The sequence below is a fragment of the Neocloeon triangulifer genome, unplaced genomic scaffold (genome assembly GCF_031216515.1).
Source record: "Neocloeon triangulifer isolate White Clay Creek 2 clone unplaced genomic scaffold, ASM3121651v1 ptg000014l, whole genome shotgun sequence".
Taxonomy (NCBI): Eukaryota; Metazoa; Arthropoda; class Insecta; order Ephemeroptera; family Baetidae; genus Neocloeon; species Neocloeon triangulifer.
The window spans coordinates 7,358,246-7,379,552 of NW_026775556.1; the positions used below are offsets into that span (position 1 = coordinate 7,358,246).

Below are 21,307 nucleotides of genomic sequence, written 5' to 3' on the forward strand. Positions count from 1 at the left end.
ATTAACAAACTGTATTCAAAATTCACAACCTTTATCTATATTAATTATTTGTGTACATCAAGCCGTATCTGCATTTTAAGACATTAGCGAATCCCGCCCTCGCCAAAACAGTTTTATAGCACACCAGTAAAAAGGATGTCTCTTTACAGGTAGCTGAACACATTCGCCAATAACTCATTGTCAGCCAAACTTGGCTTCCTTTCCAATCGTTTCATTGGATATTTATTAAAGCGTTGCCAACGGCACCTCATTTTTTATGAATGGTATTTAAAAAGCGGTGGGGGTTTGGGATCAAATGGTGTATTAGCAAGTAGGCAGAAGATGCGGCAGCGGCATGACTTTGTATGCAAGTGCCAAGCAACAACAAAAAATCTTGTTTAACCTGTGCTGCAGCTAGGTTGTGGCAGCCAATCAGTGTCGGCAAAGCACCTGAGCCGGCCAATGGGAGCTAGGAATCAGCGCTATCGGTGGCGGATTGACTAACTGCACAAATTAGTTCTTCTGTAAATTCCTTTGCCCTCCTCCTCCTCTCAAACAGCAAGCAAGCAAGCCAGCGCATCCAGCGCATATTTTCGCCGCGGCTCCAGTTCACCTTGTGTTTACGCGTGAGAACGGAAGTACCTGGCGTGCCTATTGTTTTGCTGGGCCAGAAAATTTCGGCCCCTATATTGGTCGGCCGCTGATTATGCAGCAGGCGAAGGAAAGCGCCGTCTTAAGTGCACCTGTCTCCTACTGGTGAGCGTCCTTTTCGTCCCTGAGAAGAATGGACCTGAAGGAATGGACCTGAGTGCATTCCTGCCGTCTTACTCACTGCCTTAACCGTCTGTGGCACCTGATAAGTGACCTCGACCCCTTTTGTTGTCACCACCGGTGCCCAGACGCACCTGCAGCTATAAATTCCCGTCCCGCGCAGGGAAGATGTGACGAGAGATGAGAGGCAGTGGACCGAGGCTTGGGTTTTAATTGAGCTGTTCATCATGTTGCTGCCTGAAAAACAGTGAAAAAAAACGAGACGTCATGGGGTTCTGTTCGAAGACGCGATTTCTCCAAATAATCTGCGCCCTACAGATTGTAAGTTTATTAAAAGTCCGGTTGGCTATTTTGGTTAGACACTAATTTGCTTTGGCTCGTTCCAGGCGACGACAGCCTTGCGCCAGGTGTTTGACTTCCTTGGCTTCATGTGGGTTCCCATCCTGACCAACTTCTTCAACATAATTTTCTGCATCTTCGGCTATTTCGGAGCGCATGAATACCGATATCGATATGTCCTTACGGTAATTTGATACTTTTGTTCCTTTTATTATACAACACTGATTAAACATGTAATTTTTATCCACCAGTACTGTTTATGGACCGTCCTGTGGGTGGCTTGGAATTTATTTGTGATCTGTTTTTACTTTGAAGTTGGCATCTTGGATAAAGTAAGATAATCCTAAGTTTATATTTAAAAATACATAATTAATTTTTATGAAAACAGAATGGAGATGCCTTGAATATGGGCCTTGGTAGCTACAGCTGGTGGGAAGCAAACGGTCCAGGGTGCAGACCCACCTTTCCTGTGAATGTCACTGAAGATGAGTTGATAGACGGCGAGCCCCTCAAGCCGCTCAAAGTTACTGAATGTTTTGTTGCCTACGAAATTGTTGAAGCCTCTCAAGCGGGATTTCAAGCTTTCCTTGGTGTAAGTTTAACACATATTATATTATGTATTTATTCAAACCTCGGATATCTGTTAAAATAAATCAGATTTAAATTATATCTCAATTTTTTCAATCAATAAATTAACTAATGCAATACTAAAGATTAATATTAATAACTTTAAAAAATAAATTTTACATTTTTAGTTTCTTGGTGAGATCATCGCCATTTTTGCCATCAGGTCAATGCTTGACGAAGATGACAGTTGTAAGTACAAATTTAAATTAATAATCTTTACTCTCGTCACACTTTCTACTCAATCTTTCATAAAAAAATTAACGCACAAATTGGTACATCATTGCAAAAAAACAGTTGATTTCATTGGAGGATTTGATCCCCAAAGCGTTTGGTGAGTCTCGCAATTCTTCTCTGCCCTCTCATAGGTGGAATGCTCATTCTCTTTTCATTTTCTTAGTTCGTCTTTTCTCTCTGTTCCATCTTGTGTTGCAGTCGATTTTGTTGGAGACTTTTCTCCATCTGGGTATAGGAGAACCATTTCTCCAATACCCCATTTGGCTCTGCGCGCTCTGTACGTGATAAGCATTCTTGACTGCGTGTGGATTAGTAATCAGTGTTGGTTGGTTGGGGCTTTCAAGCATGCACACTTTATTGGTCCATAAAACCAGCCTGAATGTAAAAACAAAATAAAACCTTTTGCCTATAATTATACTTGGCTTATGTTATGGTGTTCAGCTTTATTTTACTCTTGAGAGTAATTTTCTTTTCTAGAACAATGAGTTTTTTTTAATTGGTAAATGCAAAATTATAATCATTTAAATATTGGAATAGTTTTCTTCTTGGCAGCAAAATACATAAATTAGATGAACATTAACAAATAAACAATTAGTAATACTAGGAATCAAGAAACACAAATTTTTCCCTTAAAATTTTGTATCGTTATCATAAAACTAATAATTTATTACATTAAAATACTTTTTGTCACTAGTGTTTAAAAAATATTACTCCGAATAAATATTCTTGCACTCATTCCTTAGATCAAGTGCGGTGGGTAATTTAAAACTTCACGGTATTTAACTCTGAGCAATTCTTTTTTTCCTCAGCGCTATTTACCTTGAACTTAATATCATATAATTTCAAAAAACAATTTAACCTCTAGAACAACATATGGATATATTCAATTGTTCTAAATTTTTGAACATGTTGTTTTCCAATTTAAAATATGGTATCATAATGGCCTGAGTTTTATTTTTATTTTATTTAATTAAACACTCAAATCTGCATGATGATTTAGAAACCTGGATACAAATATATAATCTTCTTTCAAATGAACTTAGCTAATTCATGAAAACTTTCAGCTCAACTGGTGGGTAAAAAGAGCCGTCCGTCCTCCATCTACTCCATCGAGTACAGCCAAGAAAACCCACGAAGTGCAACACCTGACCGGCTTTCTATGGGTAGGAGCAGCGGCCACCAAAACCGAGCAGCAACGATGGACGATGAGGACGAAGATGACGAGGATGGTGCCGCAGGCGGACCCCGCACCAAACCAATGACCCCTCGCAGGGTCAAGAGGCGCAGTGGATCACGAAGTTCAACTAGATCAAAGCACGGCCAACACTCGAACCCCGTGTCCCGGCTGCTGGATCAGCAGGAGCGGCGGCTGGCGGGCCACTCGAACCCCACATACCAGAGTTCCTCGCAACAGTCGCTTGACCGACCGCCGTCCAGTTTCTCCAACTATCACGGCCAGCGGTCTTTAGGCTCCGGGCCTGGTCCTGTTTCACACAATCCTCAGCCAGGCCCCTCCACATCCACTGGGTATCGAAACAGCTACCGGAGGCACCAGCACCAAGCGCCACCCCCTTACAACGGTCACACACGACCAAACTCGTACGGCCACGCAAACTCTGAAACTGTGTTGTAGCGCACGCCAGAGACCCGATTTGAATTGAACGTTGGTGAATTGGGTCTCGCTGACTGACTGACTATTGAAAGTGCGAGTGACTAGCTTAAAAGGGCTTTTGCACAAATTTTGTGTTCAGGGCTGATCTAGGCTCGAGTTTTGACTCTTTGTTTATTGTCGGTTTCTTTTCTTCCCTGAAGAAGGTTTTCCTTGACAATTAATTTTTTTGGGCTAATCTGATTAGTCGTCGACTTTTAAATTAAATCAAAACCAGTGATTTTAATTTTGATAAGTGCTAAATTCAAAACGAACCCTTGAGCCCAGAAATATAGAACCCTGCTTTGAGAAATATTTATCATGTACAGATATGTAGCGAATGCAACGCTTCTCACTGATTAATCAGTGCTCAATTTTGAATTGCATATTAACAACAGATAATATTTATTTTATTGCTTTTGATCTAAAATGAATTGCTTTCTTCTTGCAGCTTAAAAGGTGATTTATCAAATCCAAATTTCACTGCCAAATATATTATGTAAATGTGAGTGGCTTGTTTGGTTCATTTTGTTGATCGAAACAATAAGGCTGAATTTGAACTCTCTTAAAAATTGTGAAATTGTTAATAATATTTTGCATCTCTATCACATGTACTAAGCAACAAACAGCTTCCACACTTGGAATAATAATAATAATTTTCAATGTGCTACTAATTTCTTTCAAAAGCGCTGAAAGAAAAAGACATTTTTACATTAGATTCTACAAATCCGTTAATTTGTTCTTGTTTCTGCGTCAATTGTTTTTTCAGTCTTTTTTAAGCAATTGGAACAAACTGAAAAATTTAAACCAAGAATCTCAATTTGTACTTCGAATTTATAATTCTCATTTATCTACATAGCTATTAAGATCAAATTTAGTCACTGCATGTGGATCTCTACTCTCTAATAATACATATTACAAAAATTTATTGTTTTAACTGCTGCGACATAATGTACAGTGATATTATGAATTTGAAAATTTTAATGGCGTCCTAACTCAAACAATTTTGTCTGCTTTGCATGGTGGTGCTGACAAATGTGAATGTACGTCCTAGAACATTAATCCGAGTTAAGCTTGTAAATATTTTTACCTCAACTCAGGCTCAAATTATTAAGGACTAAATTCCAGATGCACCAAATTTTTATTGGAATTTGATAGTACCGATTAATTAGTAAGTGGGCCTTATACAATAATTACACAATTAGATAAAATCGAGACAAATTTTTTTTAATTTTATATACTTAAATAATAACTTATTGACAGATGTGGCAAACGAGACAAATGCAATAGTTATTCAATATACGCAATATACATCAAGAGCAGTTTTTGTTAAATCTTCAATGATAATTATGCAATTATATATACAACGAGTAGATTAAAAACCTTTACCAAAGCTCAGATCATAATAGCAAAAAAGCAATAGATTGAATAGATGTAACTAAATATCATTTTCTTGACTGTTGATTGTAGAAATTTTGAGAGCAAAAATAGTTAAAACTGGTGGTTCTTAATATGATTTTGATGATTTTTATTTTAAAGTTGATTATAAATTTAAATTATGACGAAGAAATCTTGTATTAAATAAAATGTAATGTAATTTGCAGTACTTTAAATGTCTTTCAAACAAATAAAATTTTAAGAATTCATGAATATTCTACATAGTTTTATTTTTTTTCAAAATTCTAAGGAACATAAAAAGCTGAAGATAGTTAAGCAAAGATTAGCAAAGCATTAAACCTGATTAAATATTAAATCCTAGAGGCTATTAACCCCATCTAACAATGAGTAAAAAATTTACAAATTTCTTGCTTATTAGGGCAATTCATATTACAGGTGGTTATTTAATCGTGTGTTTTCCAAGCAACCAAAAATGATGGGTTGTTTGATTTTGGATTTTTTTTAAACGTTTGTGCCCGCGACCGCCTACTCAGACCCCACTACTTGTTAGTTTGGAGCGCGGTCTGGGTTCGGTCACATGACTTATTTCTGCTTGTGTTTTCCACCGCTAGGTGGTGCATGTATGTTATTTTTAGCGCATTTTGCATTATTTTGTTTTTTGTTTACTTTTTCTTTCGGTTTCAGCCATGTGTTGTCCAAAAAACGATGAAAATAAAGCATCTTTCATACATCCTGCTCTATGAAGTGAGGTACTTATTTGGATATTTTAATTATAATTCCATTCACTTCGCTATAAAAAATTCAACAAACCAAACATTTCATAATTACATATATTAATAAATAATTTTATTTTGTTGAAACAGGAATCTCCTTAAAATGGCATGTTCATCTATTTTAACACCACCCGCTGCCGTCCGAGGAATGAAGGTCCTAGAAAAGGCTGCTTTTGCCAAGAAAATCTGCGTGCCCTGCTTCACAATAAAAACATCAACAATGGATCTGGCGAGGAAGGCCCTGAAACCCTATCTGCTGAAGCTGGAGAAATTCCAGCCAGTCCTCGACTATCCGGGAGATCCGACCCAAAAGAAGGTTCTTCTTAATCCTGAAACCGTAAATTCATTGGAGGATCTCAAAGAGAATGATAGAAACAAAATCAAGGAACTGGGACACAAATTGGAATCAACTGAGATTGAGGTTGGCTTTGACAATTGGCGCAGTGACCAAATTCTTCGGGCTGTTCTTCCTGAAGGGGAAGAAGGTTCAAAGGGGTACACAATCATTGGACACATTCTACACTTAAATTTACGCGAACACCTCATTCCCTTCAAAGGTCTTATTGCAAAGGTACTGCTGGAGAAAACCAAGAACATTCGAACAGTGGTCAACAAAGTGGACAACATAGAAAACACTTATCGAAACTTTCAGATGGAGGTGCTTGCTGGTGACAACGACCTGGTTACCTCTGTCAAGGAAAACAACTGCCAGTTCCACTTAGACTTTGGCTTAGTCTACTGGAACTCCAGATTGTCTACAGAGCACAGCAGAATCACTGATAAAATTAAAACCACGGATGTTATTTATGACATTTTTGCTGGAATAGGTCCTTTTGCTATTCCAGCAGCTTTGAAAGGTGCCAGGGTCATGGCAAACGACCTCAATCCAGAGTCCTTCAAGTGGCTGGAGCACAATGTCAAGGTCAACAAAGCCGAACGAAGAGGAGGAAGTGTCAGGTGTTTCAATAAAGACGGCAGAGAATTTATTCTGTCGGATGTCAAGGACGATCTGGAGCAAGTGTTAAAAAGTGATGCCCCAGTCTCAAAAGTTCACATTGTGATGAATCTGCCAGCAATTGCTTCAACGTTTTTAGACGCCCTCAGAGGACTTGTGAACAATTCATGTGCAGAATCAAATATCCCAGTAATAGTTCATGTTTATTGCTTTGCAAGGGACTTTGAGCCAGAAAAATTGGCTTTAGAACTTATTGAGAAGGACGCTGGATTCAAACTGGGGGGAAATCTAATTGAACTAAAAATAGTGCGGAAAGTAGCTCCTAGTAAGCATATGGTGTGCGTTTCATTTAGCTATCCTTTGAGTAAGCTCTGTGGGGAGGGTGAAGAGGAGCCTGTTAAAAAGAAACCATGCCTTGAATAAATAAAAATCATGTTTTATAAAATATGTTCCGATTTTTTTCGCATTCATTTATTTTTTCTTAATGATCCACACGCTTATTTTTTAAAATTCAGCAAACTTTAATTTTAAATTATGTAAACATAATTTTTATGTTGGCCATTCATTTCAGTATGACATTTTCAATAAAGATGGTTGTTCAACAATAATATGTATGTTAATGATTTGTTCCGTTTTTGTGAGCTTAATTTTTTCTTCCTATTGTTTTTCAGCCTAATAGATCTTTCTTATTAATGCTCTCCACGATCTAATTTTTAAAAATGCAGCAAGCTTATTAAGCTTAACTACAAAATGTAATCACTATTTTTCCCTCAAACTCAAACGTGTTTGTTAAATGTTTGATCCCCATTTTGGAGTTTTTCGGAAATTCATACAAATTTTGGATTTTTTAACATTGATTAGTGTGAAATATGGGTAGATCTGGGATAGATGGGTTATCATGAAAAAATCATCGACCCATCAGGTATCTGCAGTTTTTGCGCGTCCTGTGCAGCAAGGCCAGAAAGCAACAGAGAAGACAGAGTAAAATACATAATTTTATACAAAATCCCCCCCTTGCCATAAAAGTATTCCGGCGATTTTCAAGCATAGTAAAATATCTCTCTCCTATACACATACATCATGCGGGATATATAAAAGGAGAGCGAGTCAGAATTCAGAATAACAACACAGAACAAGCACAGACCTGAACAGAACAGACGAACACGAACAAATCTCCATTTCTCCGACATAAACCGCGTACCGACCGAACCGAACTTTTTGAATTTTCTCACAGTCCAACGGTCAAACGGTGAAACTCCAGCTTCCAGTAATATCATCCCGATTGCGGCAGTGAGATCGACTCGGTTCTCATCAAAAGCAACACACGCGAGAATCCTTGTAATTTTTTTCTTAATTATCCAAAGATAATTCGCTCGTTTAATTGATGTTAACGTGTGATAAATTCTTATCTTGTGCTTTTCAAATTTTTGAGACTTGCTAAACAAATTTCAGCACCAAAAGACTAACTGCCCCAGAGAGACGCGGCGCTGAGCGTGTTCCGGAACACAAATTTTACTTTCAGGCCTGAAAGTAAAATTGCTCCATTGTTCAATGAGTTCAATCTAGCTGAGGTGGTGGTTCGTTTTTGACACACAGAGAAGATATCTTTAAGTAAGTTTTATTGCACAATATTTGTTTTTACTAAATAATTAGCAAATTAATAAATTATCATTATCCCACAGGATCGAAACATGAAAGACTGCAAACTCTGTTTCATAGTTTACCCTGGAACCGACTTGGCACCGGCCTTGCAGGAACAGTTTTCATGGAATCGTTGATGGAGGCAAGGCTTTGATCCACCCAAAAAGGGCTGACTGGGCGAAAAGGGGGGCAAGGAAAAATTGCTTACCCCTGACGGAGAAACAACCAATATCTTCAAAATGGTGAAGGTCAGCGTGGATGAAATAGATGGAGGAACAACCAGGAAGATCACTCATATTGGACTCCAGGGATACTACGAAGGAGCATCTGGAACCCAATCAGATATGTTCATTCCCAACTGGTATTTTACCAACCTCAACCTTCAGAAAGGTGACCAAGTTCAGCTCTCCGTAATCACGAAGCCCTTGCCACAGGCCACTCTTCTTGCATTCAACTCACAAGTTGAAGTTGAAGAGCGAGCTCGCCAGAAAGGCCATTAAGAATTTCCTGAGGAAAATCGTAGTGGTCAGCCAGGAAGATTCAATGGTCCTTGATGTCGGAGGGGTCCAATTTGAAGTGGTCGAAACTCGTCCTAAGAAATTCGTCAGGATTGGCAACTTTGCCGATGAGCCTCCGTTCGAGCTAATAGTAATTCACGTTGACGGAGGAGGTATTCAGCTGATAGAGCAAGGTGATCCCTGAGGACGAGGACAACAATGAGTCTGATGAGGTAGAAATCGAGGAGGAGGAGCAGGCAGATGACCAGCTGGTCGTCAATGAGGAGACAGATGATGACTTCGTTGCGAATGAGGAGGAAGATGTGGTTGAGGAAGAGGAACAGGCAGATGATGACTTCGTTACGAATGAGATTAAGGAAGATGTGGTCGAGGAGGAGGAACAGGCAAATGATGACTTCGTTGCGAATGAGGAGGATGTTTTTGCCAGGGTGGAGGATTCTGACGCTGATTCTGACGTGGATGAAGTTTTGCAGAAGCCAAAGGAAGTGGAAAAGGGAAACCAAGAAACGAGCCTGAAGAAGAAACGAGGAGATGAAGAGGTCCAGGAACCAGACCTTGAAATGGTTCGTGAGAAGAGGTTGACGAAGTTCATGAACTAACATTGCCAAACAGAATTTTTCGGAATTTTTGTCATTAACTACCCCATTCGCAATAACATATTTTATTTATTAAATATCGTCATGCAGTTCTTATTTTATAACTAATCAAAAGAAAAAACGGATCACAACTTAAAAAAATTTTGACAAATAATATACAAAATGACCATAATATAAAGAACCAAAATAATTGTAAATTTGAAATGAGAATTAATAAACGTTCATTTGATTTTTCTTTCTGCTAATTTCTTTATTTAAGCTTCAAATAAATTTATGTTCAATGCAGACAGTGTGAGAGCAAGTTGACTGCGACTTTTCTCAAATCAAGGTGAAAATGATGCAATAACCCACAAAAGAGAGAGAATTAAATCCTTTGCGCATAGCATGCAAAGCTATAGCAATAGAATGGTAGAAACAGATCAACTAGAAGTTGTATCAAGTAATATAATAGTATGTACTCTCTACAAATAATCAGTCTCGAGTCACTTTTTGTTGATCACTCACTGTCTCTTCGACCACAACTTCTGCCACTTCTAAGTTCACAGCAACAAAACTTTTGCTTTCCTCAGGTGTGAGTCCTAGGATGACTGGTCTTCTTGACAATGGTTCAAGCGCATTGATCGGGAGGTTTTGTTCCGTCAGAATTTCATGTTCTAACTTAGTCACTCTTTCGTCGTATGCCATCTGACACATATTCATCAGCGTCGTCGAATTGATTGGGAAGTTGTTGATCTCATTATTGTAGCACTTTGATCCATCCCTTTCTATGCGCTGCAGGGCTTCTACGAAAAAAAGGAAAATTATAATCTTTAACTTCTAAATACAAAGAGGAAGAAATTACTTATTATAGACCAGACACTAGGTTGTTTGTCAACTGAAAAGGCAGAAGATATCTTTTTGTGAAACTGGTTAACAAGTAGGTTGCTTCGGTTATGGTTCTCATGGATTGTCAACTTATGCTCCCCATAAACGTCTAACCAGTAGTCCTGGATGTATCGAATCAGAAGGACAAAAACAGGAGAACTTATCATGTCTTCCGGCAAACACTTTTCAAATTCAATAAGGACAGGCAACATGTGGTCAGCAGGTAGGAAAGGCAGGCAGATCAGTTGCTGGATGCAGCAAACAACGTGCTCCTGCTCTGGAAGTCCTAGTAAGCCAATTTCCCTGGCTTGATTCCAAACATCCTAATAATTTAATTTCATGAACTTATGCTTTGAAGAATTGAATTAAGTACTGACCTTGACAAAATACAGGTACGAGTGCTCAATAAAAGATCCAGGGAACCTCTCACTTAAGACTGACGTAATGTTCCACTTCAGATCAACATAAATTGTGTCTGGTGCTGCGTTTTGGATCACTTCCTGCTGCAGGTACATCAGAATGCCTTGGATCATTGAGGAAGATCGACTCGACGTGAATGCATAAATTGAGGGGTAGAACTATAATTTCTAGTTGAATTCTTGGCTGAGATTTATAAGAAATTAAATAATACCATTTTCTTTTTGACAAAGTGGATGCTGAACATGTATTTCATATCCGAGGGGACTTCAGGAAAGTCCTGTTTTTCAGGGAAAATATTATTTAATTTAATAATAATTATTTATTAATAGTTACGTTAAAACTGCAATCAATGTGCATTTCATCTACTGGGCCATTAAACCTCTCGCAGAGGAAAAGAGATGCAAAGATTACTGCAACTTCATTGTCCCGAGCCTTTATGCAACCAATGAAAAGTTCTCTTGGGAACTCCTCCATGTTGCACCCGTAGCGGAACCTATACTTGTCACTCACAAGTAATTTGCTCAGACTCAAAAGACTTTCTGGCATGTGTGGTTCAGTCTGGGTTCTCTTTTTTGTCAAGGTTTTCACCACAAAACCTTCACTCTTTCTTGTGATCACGTCCGGATTCCTAACAAATTTATTATTTTCAGTAAATATAAATACAATGTAAATAAGCAACTTTGTTATACTTTTCAGCCTCTTCGGCAAAGATTTGCTCTACAGGAATGGCCTCACTGATGGCCCGTTCCTCCATCTTTTTCAAGCACGCTTTCAATTTCTGCGACTCTTCTGAAGCATCGTGGTTGTGGGGGACGACTACAGAAATTTCTTCATTATCGTCTTCAACAGCTTGACCTTTGCATCTGTTCATTTGGCACTTCAAGATTGTTTCACCATTTTTTGGTTTCAATCTACGATAGAGGAACCCGTCATGAACGACAACCTTCATTTTTAAAGCATTTTCTCTGGAAAGTTTCACTTCCCTTCAAGCAAAAAATTAATTAATTTTAAATGCATGAAAATCACTTTGGACCTACTCTTGTCCAACAGGATGAGTGTGCTCTTTGACCATTTTGACGATTTGCAGGAACTGACCATCTGGAGTCATTCGCAGGAGAAAAAATGCAGGGCACCCCATTTTCAAAGAACTGCAAAATTAGAATTTCAAATATTAGAAACAGCAAATTTTTCATAATAAATTTTACGGTTTGTTTCTAATCTTCTGCTTATTAACAGGCTTCCGCCTATAATTCCGTCCTCGAATGCAACTGGCTGTAAGCGAGTAGTATTTTAGCTCAGGATTTGCATGTGCCACTCTTGCACTGTTTCTGCCCGGTTGTTTGAACCAGGTAAGAAGTTTGGTGTCGTACAGGGAAAACTTGGTGCGCGTCACCCGCTCATGCTCTTTGATTCTGGCCTTGTAGTGCTCAAAGCTGCAGAATTTTTCGCCGATTTTCATCATCAAATGTGTCAAATCGCTTTGAGGCTCCTCTTGATTTGTGGACTTGTTCAAGTGGTAAGCGCTGGTGGACGCCTCGTCTTCCATCGCCTCAGAGGGCTCAGAGTCAGACATTACGATGTATCTTCTGCGCTCGTATAATTATTTGTATCAAAGATATAATGAAACTTCGAGTAGATAAAAAGTACCTTTGTCAATCAGAGCTAGAAGATGCAAGTACATTAATAAATACAGCGAAAACTTGAAAATTGTCTCGAAAATATTTATGCAAGAACTTCTTGTGTGTAATGTGTATATATGCAAAGCATGCAAAGCAAAAGCAAAACCAAGAGCAAAACCAACAGCAAAACATTAGTGTCACGTGACACTCAGCCAATCAAATCACAAGAAAGTCTCATCGAGCGCCAAACTTAAACTTTCGGGCGCGAAAGCTGCATGCATGCTTACCATTGTAAGTAAATCAAAATAAATCGTCTCCAGTGGCTAAGTGGAGTACGCTTCCCTCCATCCTGGAGATTGTGGGTTCGATTCCCACTCCAGGTGGATTTTTCTCGGGGGAACCTGAGTGATTTCTCATGCTGGGACTGCGAGTGAAGGGTTGAAAGTCGGCCGGGGGTTGAGAAGGGTGTTTGCTTGCACCCCAGTTGTAAGCAAAAGCGTTTAATACAAAATCCTTTTTGCCTTTTTCATTGTAAATCAATATAATAATCGATAATAGTTTAGGCTGTAGACATTATGATTCAGATAATAGTAAGAATATTTCTATTTTTATTTCTTGAAGATTATATATTTTACTGTTTATTTGGGAAAAATGAACAGTAATTCATTGGGTTCATTGTTCAAAAATATTATTTGTTGTAGAATGGTGTAGATTGAAAAGAACCAAAATAGTGCCTAATAATTATTTTGAATATTTCTAAAATAAAATAGCGTAAAATAGCTCAAAAATAATTTAAATTGTCTATCAATTTATGCCGCAATGGTACTTCAGTAAAAATATACTGAAGTTTTATTTGAAATATTTAAGATAAGCTTGATACAGACGATTTAAATTTAAAAATTAAATAAATGCAGTGAAACAAAAATATATTTAATTTTAAAATTCAAAACTGAAGTCAAAGTGAAATTTATAAGCAAGAAAATATACACTTTTTTTAACGAATTATATTTCTGTAATTTTTTACACTTTGACATTGTTTATCGCGGTTTATGGTTGCATGTTTGTTTGCATTCTCCACTTAGCGTCAGCTTTGCGTGTTGCATATTTATAAAAAAAAAACTGAATTCGTGACTTAATTAAACCATAACACTGTTTGGGCGTGCGAATAAAAATAAAAAAGCCGCGCCCTTCTCTCCGCTTATTCCCATAAAAATCAAATGCTTTTCTGCCTCATCCTGAGATTGCGAGCACAATGCCTCCTCTGTTTGTCTGTTTTCTCTTGCAAAGATCTAGGTGGCCTTTGTGTGTATTGCTTATGTGACACTTCCAGCGAGGGACGCAAATAAGTATATTTTCACATCCGCTGAATTCCGCGTCACATTTGTTTAAATATATATAGAGATTTTCTTAAAATACAAAAACCTGCAAGGCTTAAAGCTTAAATCTCCTAAATGATGGAAGATCAGTTCCTCTGTAGTGGTAATCTATTCCTGAATATACATAGATATGACTATGACACATTTTCTGATAGTGAGAAAGTTGACGCAACAGCAAAACAATAAATATTTGCTCACAAACAGAATAGAGAATATGATTAGCCTCAGTGGCTGCCAACAATAAAATTAAAGTATATTGTGATTTAATGGCGGTGATATCAAGATAAATAATGCAATTAACTCCATATCGCTAACAAAATTATTGCAACAAAAACTAAATTATTCATAAAATGCACGGAAAACTTTTATAAAAGTTTTAAATTTTAAATTTTCAGATATGCATTTAGACATTTCCATACCAATTATGCAAAATGCTGCGGTCAAGCACGCGCGTCTCTGCTTTCTATTCGTGGAACTACTCGCCTATTATTTTAACCGCATTCACATATTGTAATTAAATTTTAGCAGTAGTCAAAAGGCACGCAATAAAACTCCCCAGAGAGGCGACCTAATACCAACAATAAAAGAATAAAACCGCGGTCGACGTTGAAAACTGGAAGCAGTCACACGCAGTTCAGTGAGCGCCAAATCAGAAATCAATGATATTAATGTCAAAAGTGAGGAATGCGGCTCATCTCGAGAGAAGGATCAAACAACAAACATCACTTTCCAGAACGAGCGCACCAAAGTTAAATAATCACCCAATAATAACGAACATGATGGATTCGCCTCTTCCTGAAAGTGATGCACTAAACTCTAAACTTTCTGAGCTCGATTTAGCCACTCGAGAGCTTATGTTCAAATTTCCTCGCATTTGTCACATGAGATCTCGAGTCTGCCTTTTTTCTATTTTTTTTTTCACGCTGGTGTCTCTCTTGGGACGCGGCCGCGGTCTGGGAATAAATAACACTTTCACCCGCGGCAGGGGCGCGAGGCCGGCCGCTGTGCGTTTAGAGCACCGCGCCGATATTACAAACACACTATACTTGATACGAAGCAGCTATATAATGCGAGAGGAGTGGGGTGTCGGTGGTTTCGAAGGCGCGAGATGAGACCGCGATCCTCGGCTTGCACTCGCTGATTCAGTTGGACAAAAACTTCCCATGCAGCGAGATGTGACTCACTGAAGAGTATAACAGATCCTCAAAATGCTTGGACCGGTGAATACATTATTCATTCTGTTCACCACTTTCCTCATCAGGTACGTAAAAACCGAATTGTAATAAAATATCAATATCCATTGTTTTAAATTGATTAATGAAAGTAATGCAAAAATTTTAAATTATATTCATTACTCTTTACATAGATTTTTACTTTACCACACGTTTCAGTATCTTAAAATTATTTAATTGTATTTTTTTTAGTTCTTGAAATTTGAAATTTATTATTTCATTTTTAAATATTTATGACTCACATCTGCAACAAATGCACGGTGTCTGCAAGCCGTTTATGATACCACTGGAGCAGAATGTCTGTAGATAAATGCTTTAAAAGGCATTCAAAAACTTTCGCAAATTGTTTTTTAGTGCTATATGCTATAATTAATAGCCATAACAAGAAGTTTTGCTTATGGACAAGTAAGTGTTCTTCTAGGGAATATGACATAATGAAGATAAAACTTTGCTTGCTCAACATTGCAATTTGCGAGTCATGCATGAAAAACACTCTTGAAGCCGCAAATTATAATAAATAATTGAAATGTGCCACGAACCCATGAAGAACTAAATTTAATCAAAATTTTATAATTACAATTATTAAAAACGGAATAAAATAAAAAAGCTTTTTAAGAAAACAAGAAGCAACCTATTTTTGTTTTTTAGTGGAAAAAATTAAAAAAAAAAAATATATATATATATCCTTTTTTTAAGAACTAAACTTTTGAATTTCTAATTATGTGTTTAGCTTATCAATCAGCGCTGAAGAAAATGTGAAACCCTGCTTGGTTCAGGACTCGGTCCTTATCCAAAAGTTCCACATATTCCCAAACAAGACTCTTTTGGACACAGAGCGTAAATTGACTTACGCGCCTCACCAATACTTTCGCGAGGGCAACTCTATCCGCGGGTGCGTTTGCCTCGTGAAAAAATGCATCCGGAAATGCTGTGCTGAGGACCATCACATTAAAAACGGCTCGACTGAGTGTGTGCCAAGGGACGGCGGCTTTGGCGAATTCCGCACCTCTGTTTTCCGCAACCTCCTGCCACCGAAATCGGCCAACGACGAATTTTACTTTCTGACAGGTCTCCAAAATTGTCCTCAAAGTCGTTTCAGGCTCTACCCTGACGAATCGCCAGATGACAAATTCACCCTTTTAGCAAACGGTGACTTGAAGTTTCTCGCTGAGGAGGAGCCCATCGACGTCTCCATGTACTGCGTAGAACATTTTGGAGGTTGGTGATAAAAATTTATTTTTCTACCGCATGTAGCATTAATTTTCTTAAGATACTTACATGATTCTTAATTTAACGTGAGAACGGAGGTAGTCGGATTGTTTGTGAAAAACACACGGCGCAGTTAATTATTTGAGTCTGGAGGTCAGGGAAATCCAAGTGAGTTGCGGTTGTGTTTTTATATTGTTGCATTTTATGCCGACTGATGCAGCTGGGAAAAATTAATTACGTCCTCTCTATAGTCTATGCCTAACTCTAATGATCTTTGATCTTGTGGTGACGATGCATTTCTAACTGGCTATTTATTATTTTATGATTTTTCATGGAAGATTGCTATGACAAGTACGTTTCCTCTTCGTTTTTATCAATTCGTCATTTCACCTTCTGTTTGAGCTACTCATTTTCAATGATAACTCGTAGAGGTACCCCATATCTTAGCAAAATAGCAATAAAGAAATTTAGCCAATGATATAGCTTTTGGAGCTTATATTGCAGAGATAACATTGCATAATCTTTTTTTAATAATAAATGCTCAAATTTAAAAAAAAAGTTCATTTAGAGTAATATTAAGTCTTCACAACGTGCTTAAATCGTGCAAGAAGACTTTCAGATATGAATATTGAAAACTCTTGAGTAGCTCTTTAAGAAGAAAGATAATTAATGCAGATTAGCCCTCTTCGTAACGGTACACTACTAACAATAAGAGGAGAAAAAGAAGTATTTAGGAGTTGCCAGTTCACAATGTTTAGATGTTTTCCCCTATATCTGTCCAAGTAAATTTGAGAAATTCTAAACACGCACATCATATCAAATATCTGGATATTTAAGCTTGTAGTTTTGTGTTTTATATAATCCAACGGATTATTTTAATTTATTTTTTGTAATTATTAATTATCTTTCGTGCAGCAACCAAAAAAATTTAATCGTGGTTGTTCTAATTTGTGGAAAAATACTTTGATATCCATCCAAACAAGTTTTGTGTGTGCTCTGATGTAAATTTGAGGGACAGGCAAGGTTGACAGAGAGAAAATATTTATGCTTCTAAAGGTTATAGAAAGAGCGCTTTTGGCTGATAAACAAAGTGAGATCTCGCTTTCCACGTCCTAAAAATGATCATTTCTTGAAGATTTATTATTATGAAACTCCTTCAAAATCAATTAAGTTTTGAAAAAATTTGTGGAAAAATATTAATTAAAAATCAATTCAATATAGGCAATAGAGTGTTTGATAGATATAATTATGTTAGTAAAATTTTCTACTTTTTTATTATATACATCATCTTTTTTGCTCTATAATTTTTATTTCGCAGATGTTGATTACGTCTCTGCAATTCTCTGCTTCCCTGAGGAACCTTCAAACCAAGTCGAAGGCGCCCTCATCAACGTCTACGCTGTGGGGATGCTGCTGTCGACGGTGTTCATAGCCATCACCCTTTTGGTGTATGTTCTTCTGCCGCAGCTCCGCAACCTGCACGGCAAGTGTCTAATGTGTCACGTCGGCTGCCTGCTGGCCGCTTACCTTTCGCTCTCCATCGTCCAACTTGGCACCGAGACCATTCCCGGCTGGCTCTGCACTTTCATACGTAAGAATCTGTCAAAGTTTATGGTGCCATTAATTTGTGTGTCACACTCACTATACTTGGGCCACAACGTGCCGACGAAATCGTTTTTTATGCGCGCTCAGGACTTTGTGCCGCGCGGTGGTGGGCTATAATTGCATAACATCCGTTTTACATTTTCGTATATTGCGCAGCATGTGTCAGGGTAGTTTAAAATTTGTCTTTGATATTCTGCCAAATTAGCGATTTACTGTGGTAAAGTGACGCCGGATTTATTTGTTTTGTAGCCATACAGCGATTAAAAAAATTTAAGGCGTGAAGAAAAACAAAAATTTTGTTTTAAGCTTTCTAAAATAACTTTTTTAACATATTTTTGAAACCCTAAACCATACAATGTATGTAAAATGTTAGCTGAAATGTGTTTTTTTTATTACTCTATAAAAATGATTTCATATAAATTTAGTTGCACAAGAGACACAAGCGTCGCAATATAGTGAGAGTGAAACAAAGAGTCGTTTCGTGTTCTCTCTAAAGGTGAATGTACAAGCAAATTATCCTATTACCGGGCCGGACGAAAGCCAATCAGGATAAGTCAAATATTGATTAGAGATGATTGGAGAGCCCATCTCTCCTGTAATGAGTGTAATATAGCTCAGCCAATTTCTCTTGGCACTTTCCCAGCACGTTGTTATTGTTAATTTAACAAAATGTTTATCGCGCAGCAGGACGCTTGATTAGTCCCATGCGGCGTGGTCCTGTTGCAAAAAACCCATCGACTTCTATAGTCTCTGCGCCGTCGTATAATGAAAGGCGGCAGCTGTCACTCTACAAAATAACAAACTACGCGAGGACACATTCGCTCCGTGTATCTTTTTTCGCTGGTCGTCGCGCCGCGGCACCAGCAGGATGTGCTGACTAATCGTACGACCTTTGCGAATAAATTGCAGGTGTCGATAGAGTAGTAGTTTTTAATTGTCAAACAAACCCAAAATACGCGACGTGGGATATATTAAAATTTCCAAAAAAAGGTCGAGTTTTTGGCAGTCTATAGTCCATTATATTGTGTGTTAAAAATTATTTGACAAAAAATTCAAAAGAACAATTTAAAATCTATTTCTTAATTGTTATTAATAAAACTTATTTAATATTTAAAATTATTTATTCATAAGGAATAATTTTTGATTAATCATTATGGAACTGTTAAGAAATGTGTATTTTTTTGAAAAAATCTATTTCCAACGTGTCTTTTTTCAGCGTTCGTGATCCAGTTTACTTTTTCCGCCGCCTTCTTCTGGCTGAACATCATGTGCTTCGACATCTGCTGGATGTTCAAGTGAGAAAACAAACAAATCACTTTACAATAAATCATAATGCTAAATGGGAAATAAAAAAGCGGCGCGCCTTTTTACGCGCATCGCTAGCCTGCCAGCGGCCAAAGGGAAACAAATTATAAAATAGACATGCGGGCTGCCGATTATGATTGTTTATCTAACTAAAAAACTTCCTTCTAACCCGTAACATATGATGGGATTTATCAATTATTATAAAATAACGTCAAATGGAAAACTGCACGCCTCTTTCAGACGTCAGCAATATTTCAAATAAAATTTCAATTAAAATAGTTGAAATTATTAAATATAAAATAATAGCTCTCCTCAATATGCTTCATTTGAAGGCAAAAAGAATATTATAAACTGGATAGCAAATATTTAAAAATAAATTATGGATATCATTAATTAAATATTTGAAGTTTCATCTCCCATTGTTTAACATGGCATTGAGATTTAATTAAAAATTCGTGTTTAAAATCAAGAAGCTCAATATGCTGATTCTTTGTTCAGGCTTATTACATTGTTAGAAGATCTATTCAAAATCTACCTGCGTGCATTTCACTCTTCACTTTAATTTGCAGCCGAGTGCACACCATCAGCGGCTCAAGTGCCGAGCGAGAGCGCAAAAAGCTTTGTATTTACTCAACCTACGCATGGGGCTGCCCTCTGCTCCTTCTCACCGTTTGCATCATAGCAGATCTGACGCCTGGATTGCCAAATTTTATACCCAGGCCTCGCTTCGGAGAGCATTCGTGCTGGTACAGTCCGATCGGAGGTGCGGTCAATGCAGAATTTGTTTTATAATTTCTGAATAATTAAATAAAAACTTAAATTAAATTGTAGACAAATCGCCGGTCTTGGTCTACTTCTTTGGGCCGATCAGCATTTTGCTGATCATGAATCTCATTCTCTTCATAAGGACAGCCATGCGAATCGTGTCACTGAGGAAAGGTACCGGCATGCTGAACAGGAATGACAGCCAAAGTAGCAGTGACAAGCAGCAAAAGTAAGTGCGCGGCAAATTTATATATAAAAATTCAAGTTTGAGAATATCTAATTTTAGTTGATCAACCAGAATTAAACTTAAATTTTCCTCCCGTCAAGCCGAGCAAAGTATACAATTAATAGTTGTAGCAGCTGCTTGAAGGGTATAATATGCACACAAAAAATACTTGCGATATTATTAGAACACTCATGACAGGGAGCAGGAAATCTACATTTTACATTAAAACCAATTACACACAGACTATAACCAATGAGTGATCCAATTTTTCATTTCTGCAACAATTTTTTTTTTTTGTTATTTTTTTTAAATCTGCATTTTACGATCTGTAATTTTTCTAAATTTTCAGGTTTGTTCTGTATTTGAAACTGTTCATTGTGATGGGACTTTCATGGATAATGGAGGTCATCTCGTTCCTAGTCAAAGGACCAACCTACATGTGGCTGCTTACAGACGTGTGCAACACTTTGCAAGGACTGGCAATTTTCCTCATCTTTGTCTGGAAACCCAAGGTTCGGCGCCTGCTGCGCGAACGACTTTGCCCTGGCCGTGGAATGGAGCAGCAGAACACTTTGGTAAGCGCTGGCGGCGCTAACCACTTGCGGAAAATAAGTTCCAACACCAAAGTGGAGGAGCTGAGCCAGAATTAACATAATATGCATGTGTGTGCCCTACGTGTGTATTTATCTATCCGCACAGAGTATGCGAGCAATGTGTAAACAGAAGTCGTTTTGCCGCGCCTTTAAGTATTAATTTTGAAAGCGTCAATAAACGCTTTGAGAGCCAATTTGTTTGGAACATTATAAGCTGTGTGAAGGTCAGAAATCTTTTGAACTAATTTTAGACATTTGTCTAGCTTGATCGATGTTTCACACACTCAATGGATGTCTTGTGAATTAGTTGGTGTATTCAGATTTACATCTCATACTGCATAAAGCGTTGAAATGAAATGCCAGAAATAAATTGAATTTTTTAGTGGAATGGCTTACAAAGTACCTTTCCATTACTGCTTATACTATAATTGTTTAAGTTATTCAAACCTTGGTTATTTATTTTTAACATGTTTGTTTCATTTTAAATTTAAATATTTTCATTAAAAATTTCCTATAATAATGAAAATTTTATATTAAATTTCAGTAAATCCAGACAAAAAGTGAAGATATGGAGGTTATCATTTACACACTGTTCTATTGTTCACTTTGACAGT

General features: G+C 37.5%; 4 protein-coding genes and 1 long non-coding RNA gene across 7 annotated transcripts; 4 read left to right on the forward strand and 1 right to left on the reverse strand.

The window, feature by feature from the left end:
- The first annotated feature begins 480 nt into the window (after positions 1–480).
- On the forward strand, positions 481–5,248 carry LOC132199684 (uncharacterized). Its single transcript, XM_059624601.1, has 6 exons — positions 481–1,071; positions 1,137–1,274; positions 1,341–1,421; positions 1,478–1,681; positions 1,845–1,905; positions 3,015–5,248. The coding sequence occupies exons 1-6, from the start codon at positions 1,018–1,020 to the stop codon at positions 3,581–3,583; spliced, it is 1,107 nt and encodes a 368-aa protein (XP_059480584.1). The 5' UTR covers positions 481–1,017; the 3' UTR covers positions 3,584–5,248.
- Positions 5,249–5,602: 354 nt separating this feature from the next.
- LOC132199855 (tRNA (guanine(37)-N1)-methyltransferase) lies at positions 5,603–7,340 on the forward strand. 2 transcript variants are annotated; one of them, XM_059624910.1, is made up of 2 exons: positions 5,603–5,740; positions 5,860–7,340. In XM_059624910.1, exons 1-2 carry the CDS (start codon positions 5,736–5,738, stop codon positions 7,145–7,147), a joined length of 1,293 nt encoding a protein of 430 aa, XP_059480893.1. In that variant the 5' UTR covers positions 5,603–5,735; the 3' UTR covers positions 7,148–7,340. The 2 variants fall into 2 exon arrangements, with proteins under 2 accessions (XP_059480893.1, XP_059480892.1); XM_059624909.1 differs by having other exon boundaries at positions 5,644–5,745.
- Positions 7,341–7,944: 604 nt separating this feature from the next.
- LOC132201175 (uncharacterized) lies at positions 7,945–9,716 on the forward strand. The gene is made up of 3 exons (XR_009442244.1): positions 7,945–8,062; positions 8,177–8,335; positions 8,407–9,716. It is a non-coding gene; the product is annotated as an uncharacterized LOC132201175 (long non-coding RNA).
- On the reverse strand, positions 9,710–12,558 carry LOC132201174 (uncharacterized). Of its 2 annotated transcripts, none has more exons than XM_059627126.1 (9): positions 12,411–12,558; positions 11,969–12,349; positions 11,801–11,911; positions 11,453–11,674; positions 11,097–11,391; positions 10,975–11,040; positions 10,721–10,921; positions 10,321–10,666; positions 9,710–10,261 (listed from the first exon to the last, which is right to left on the reverse strand). In XM_059627126.1, exons 2-9 carry the CDS (start codon positions 12,334–12,336, stop codon positions 9,951–9,953), a joined length of 1,920 nt encoding a protein of 639 aa, XP_059483109.1. In that variant the 5' UTR covers positions 12,337–12,349; positions 12,411–12,558; the 3' UTR covers positions 9,710–9,950. The 2 variants fall into 2 exon arrangements, with proteins under 2 accessions (XP_059483109.1, XP_059483108.1); XM_059627125.1 differs by having other exon boundaries at positions 11,453–11,746.
- Positions 12,559–14,874: 2,316 nt separating this feature from the next.
- LOC132200764 (G-protein coupled receptor Mth2-like) lies at positions 14,875–21,113 on the forward strand. Its single transcript, XM_059626461.1, has 7 exons — positions 14,875–15,019; positions 15,721–16,208; positions 17,518–17,790; positions 19,021–19,099; positions 19,679–19,872; positions 19,941–20,103; positions 20,450–21,113. Exons 1-7 carry the CDS (start codon positions 14,967–14,969, stop codon positions 20,748–20,750), a joined length of 1,551 nt encoding a protein of 516 aa, XP_059482444.1. The 5' UTR covers positions 14,875–14,966; the 3' UTR covers positions 20,751–21,113.
- The last annotated feature ends 194 nt before the right edge of the window (positions 21,114–21,307 follow it).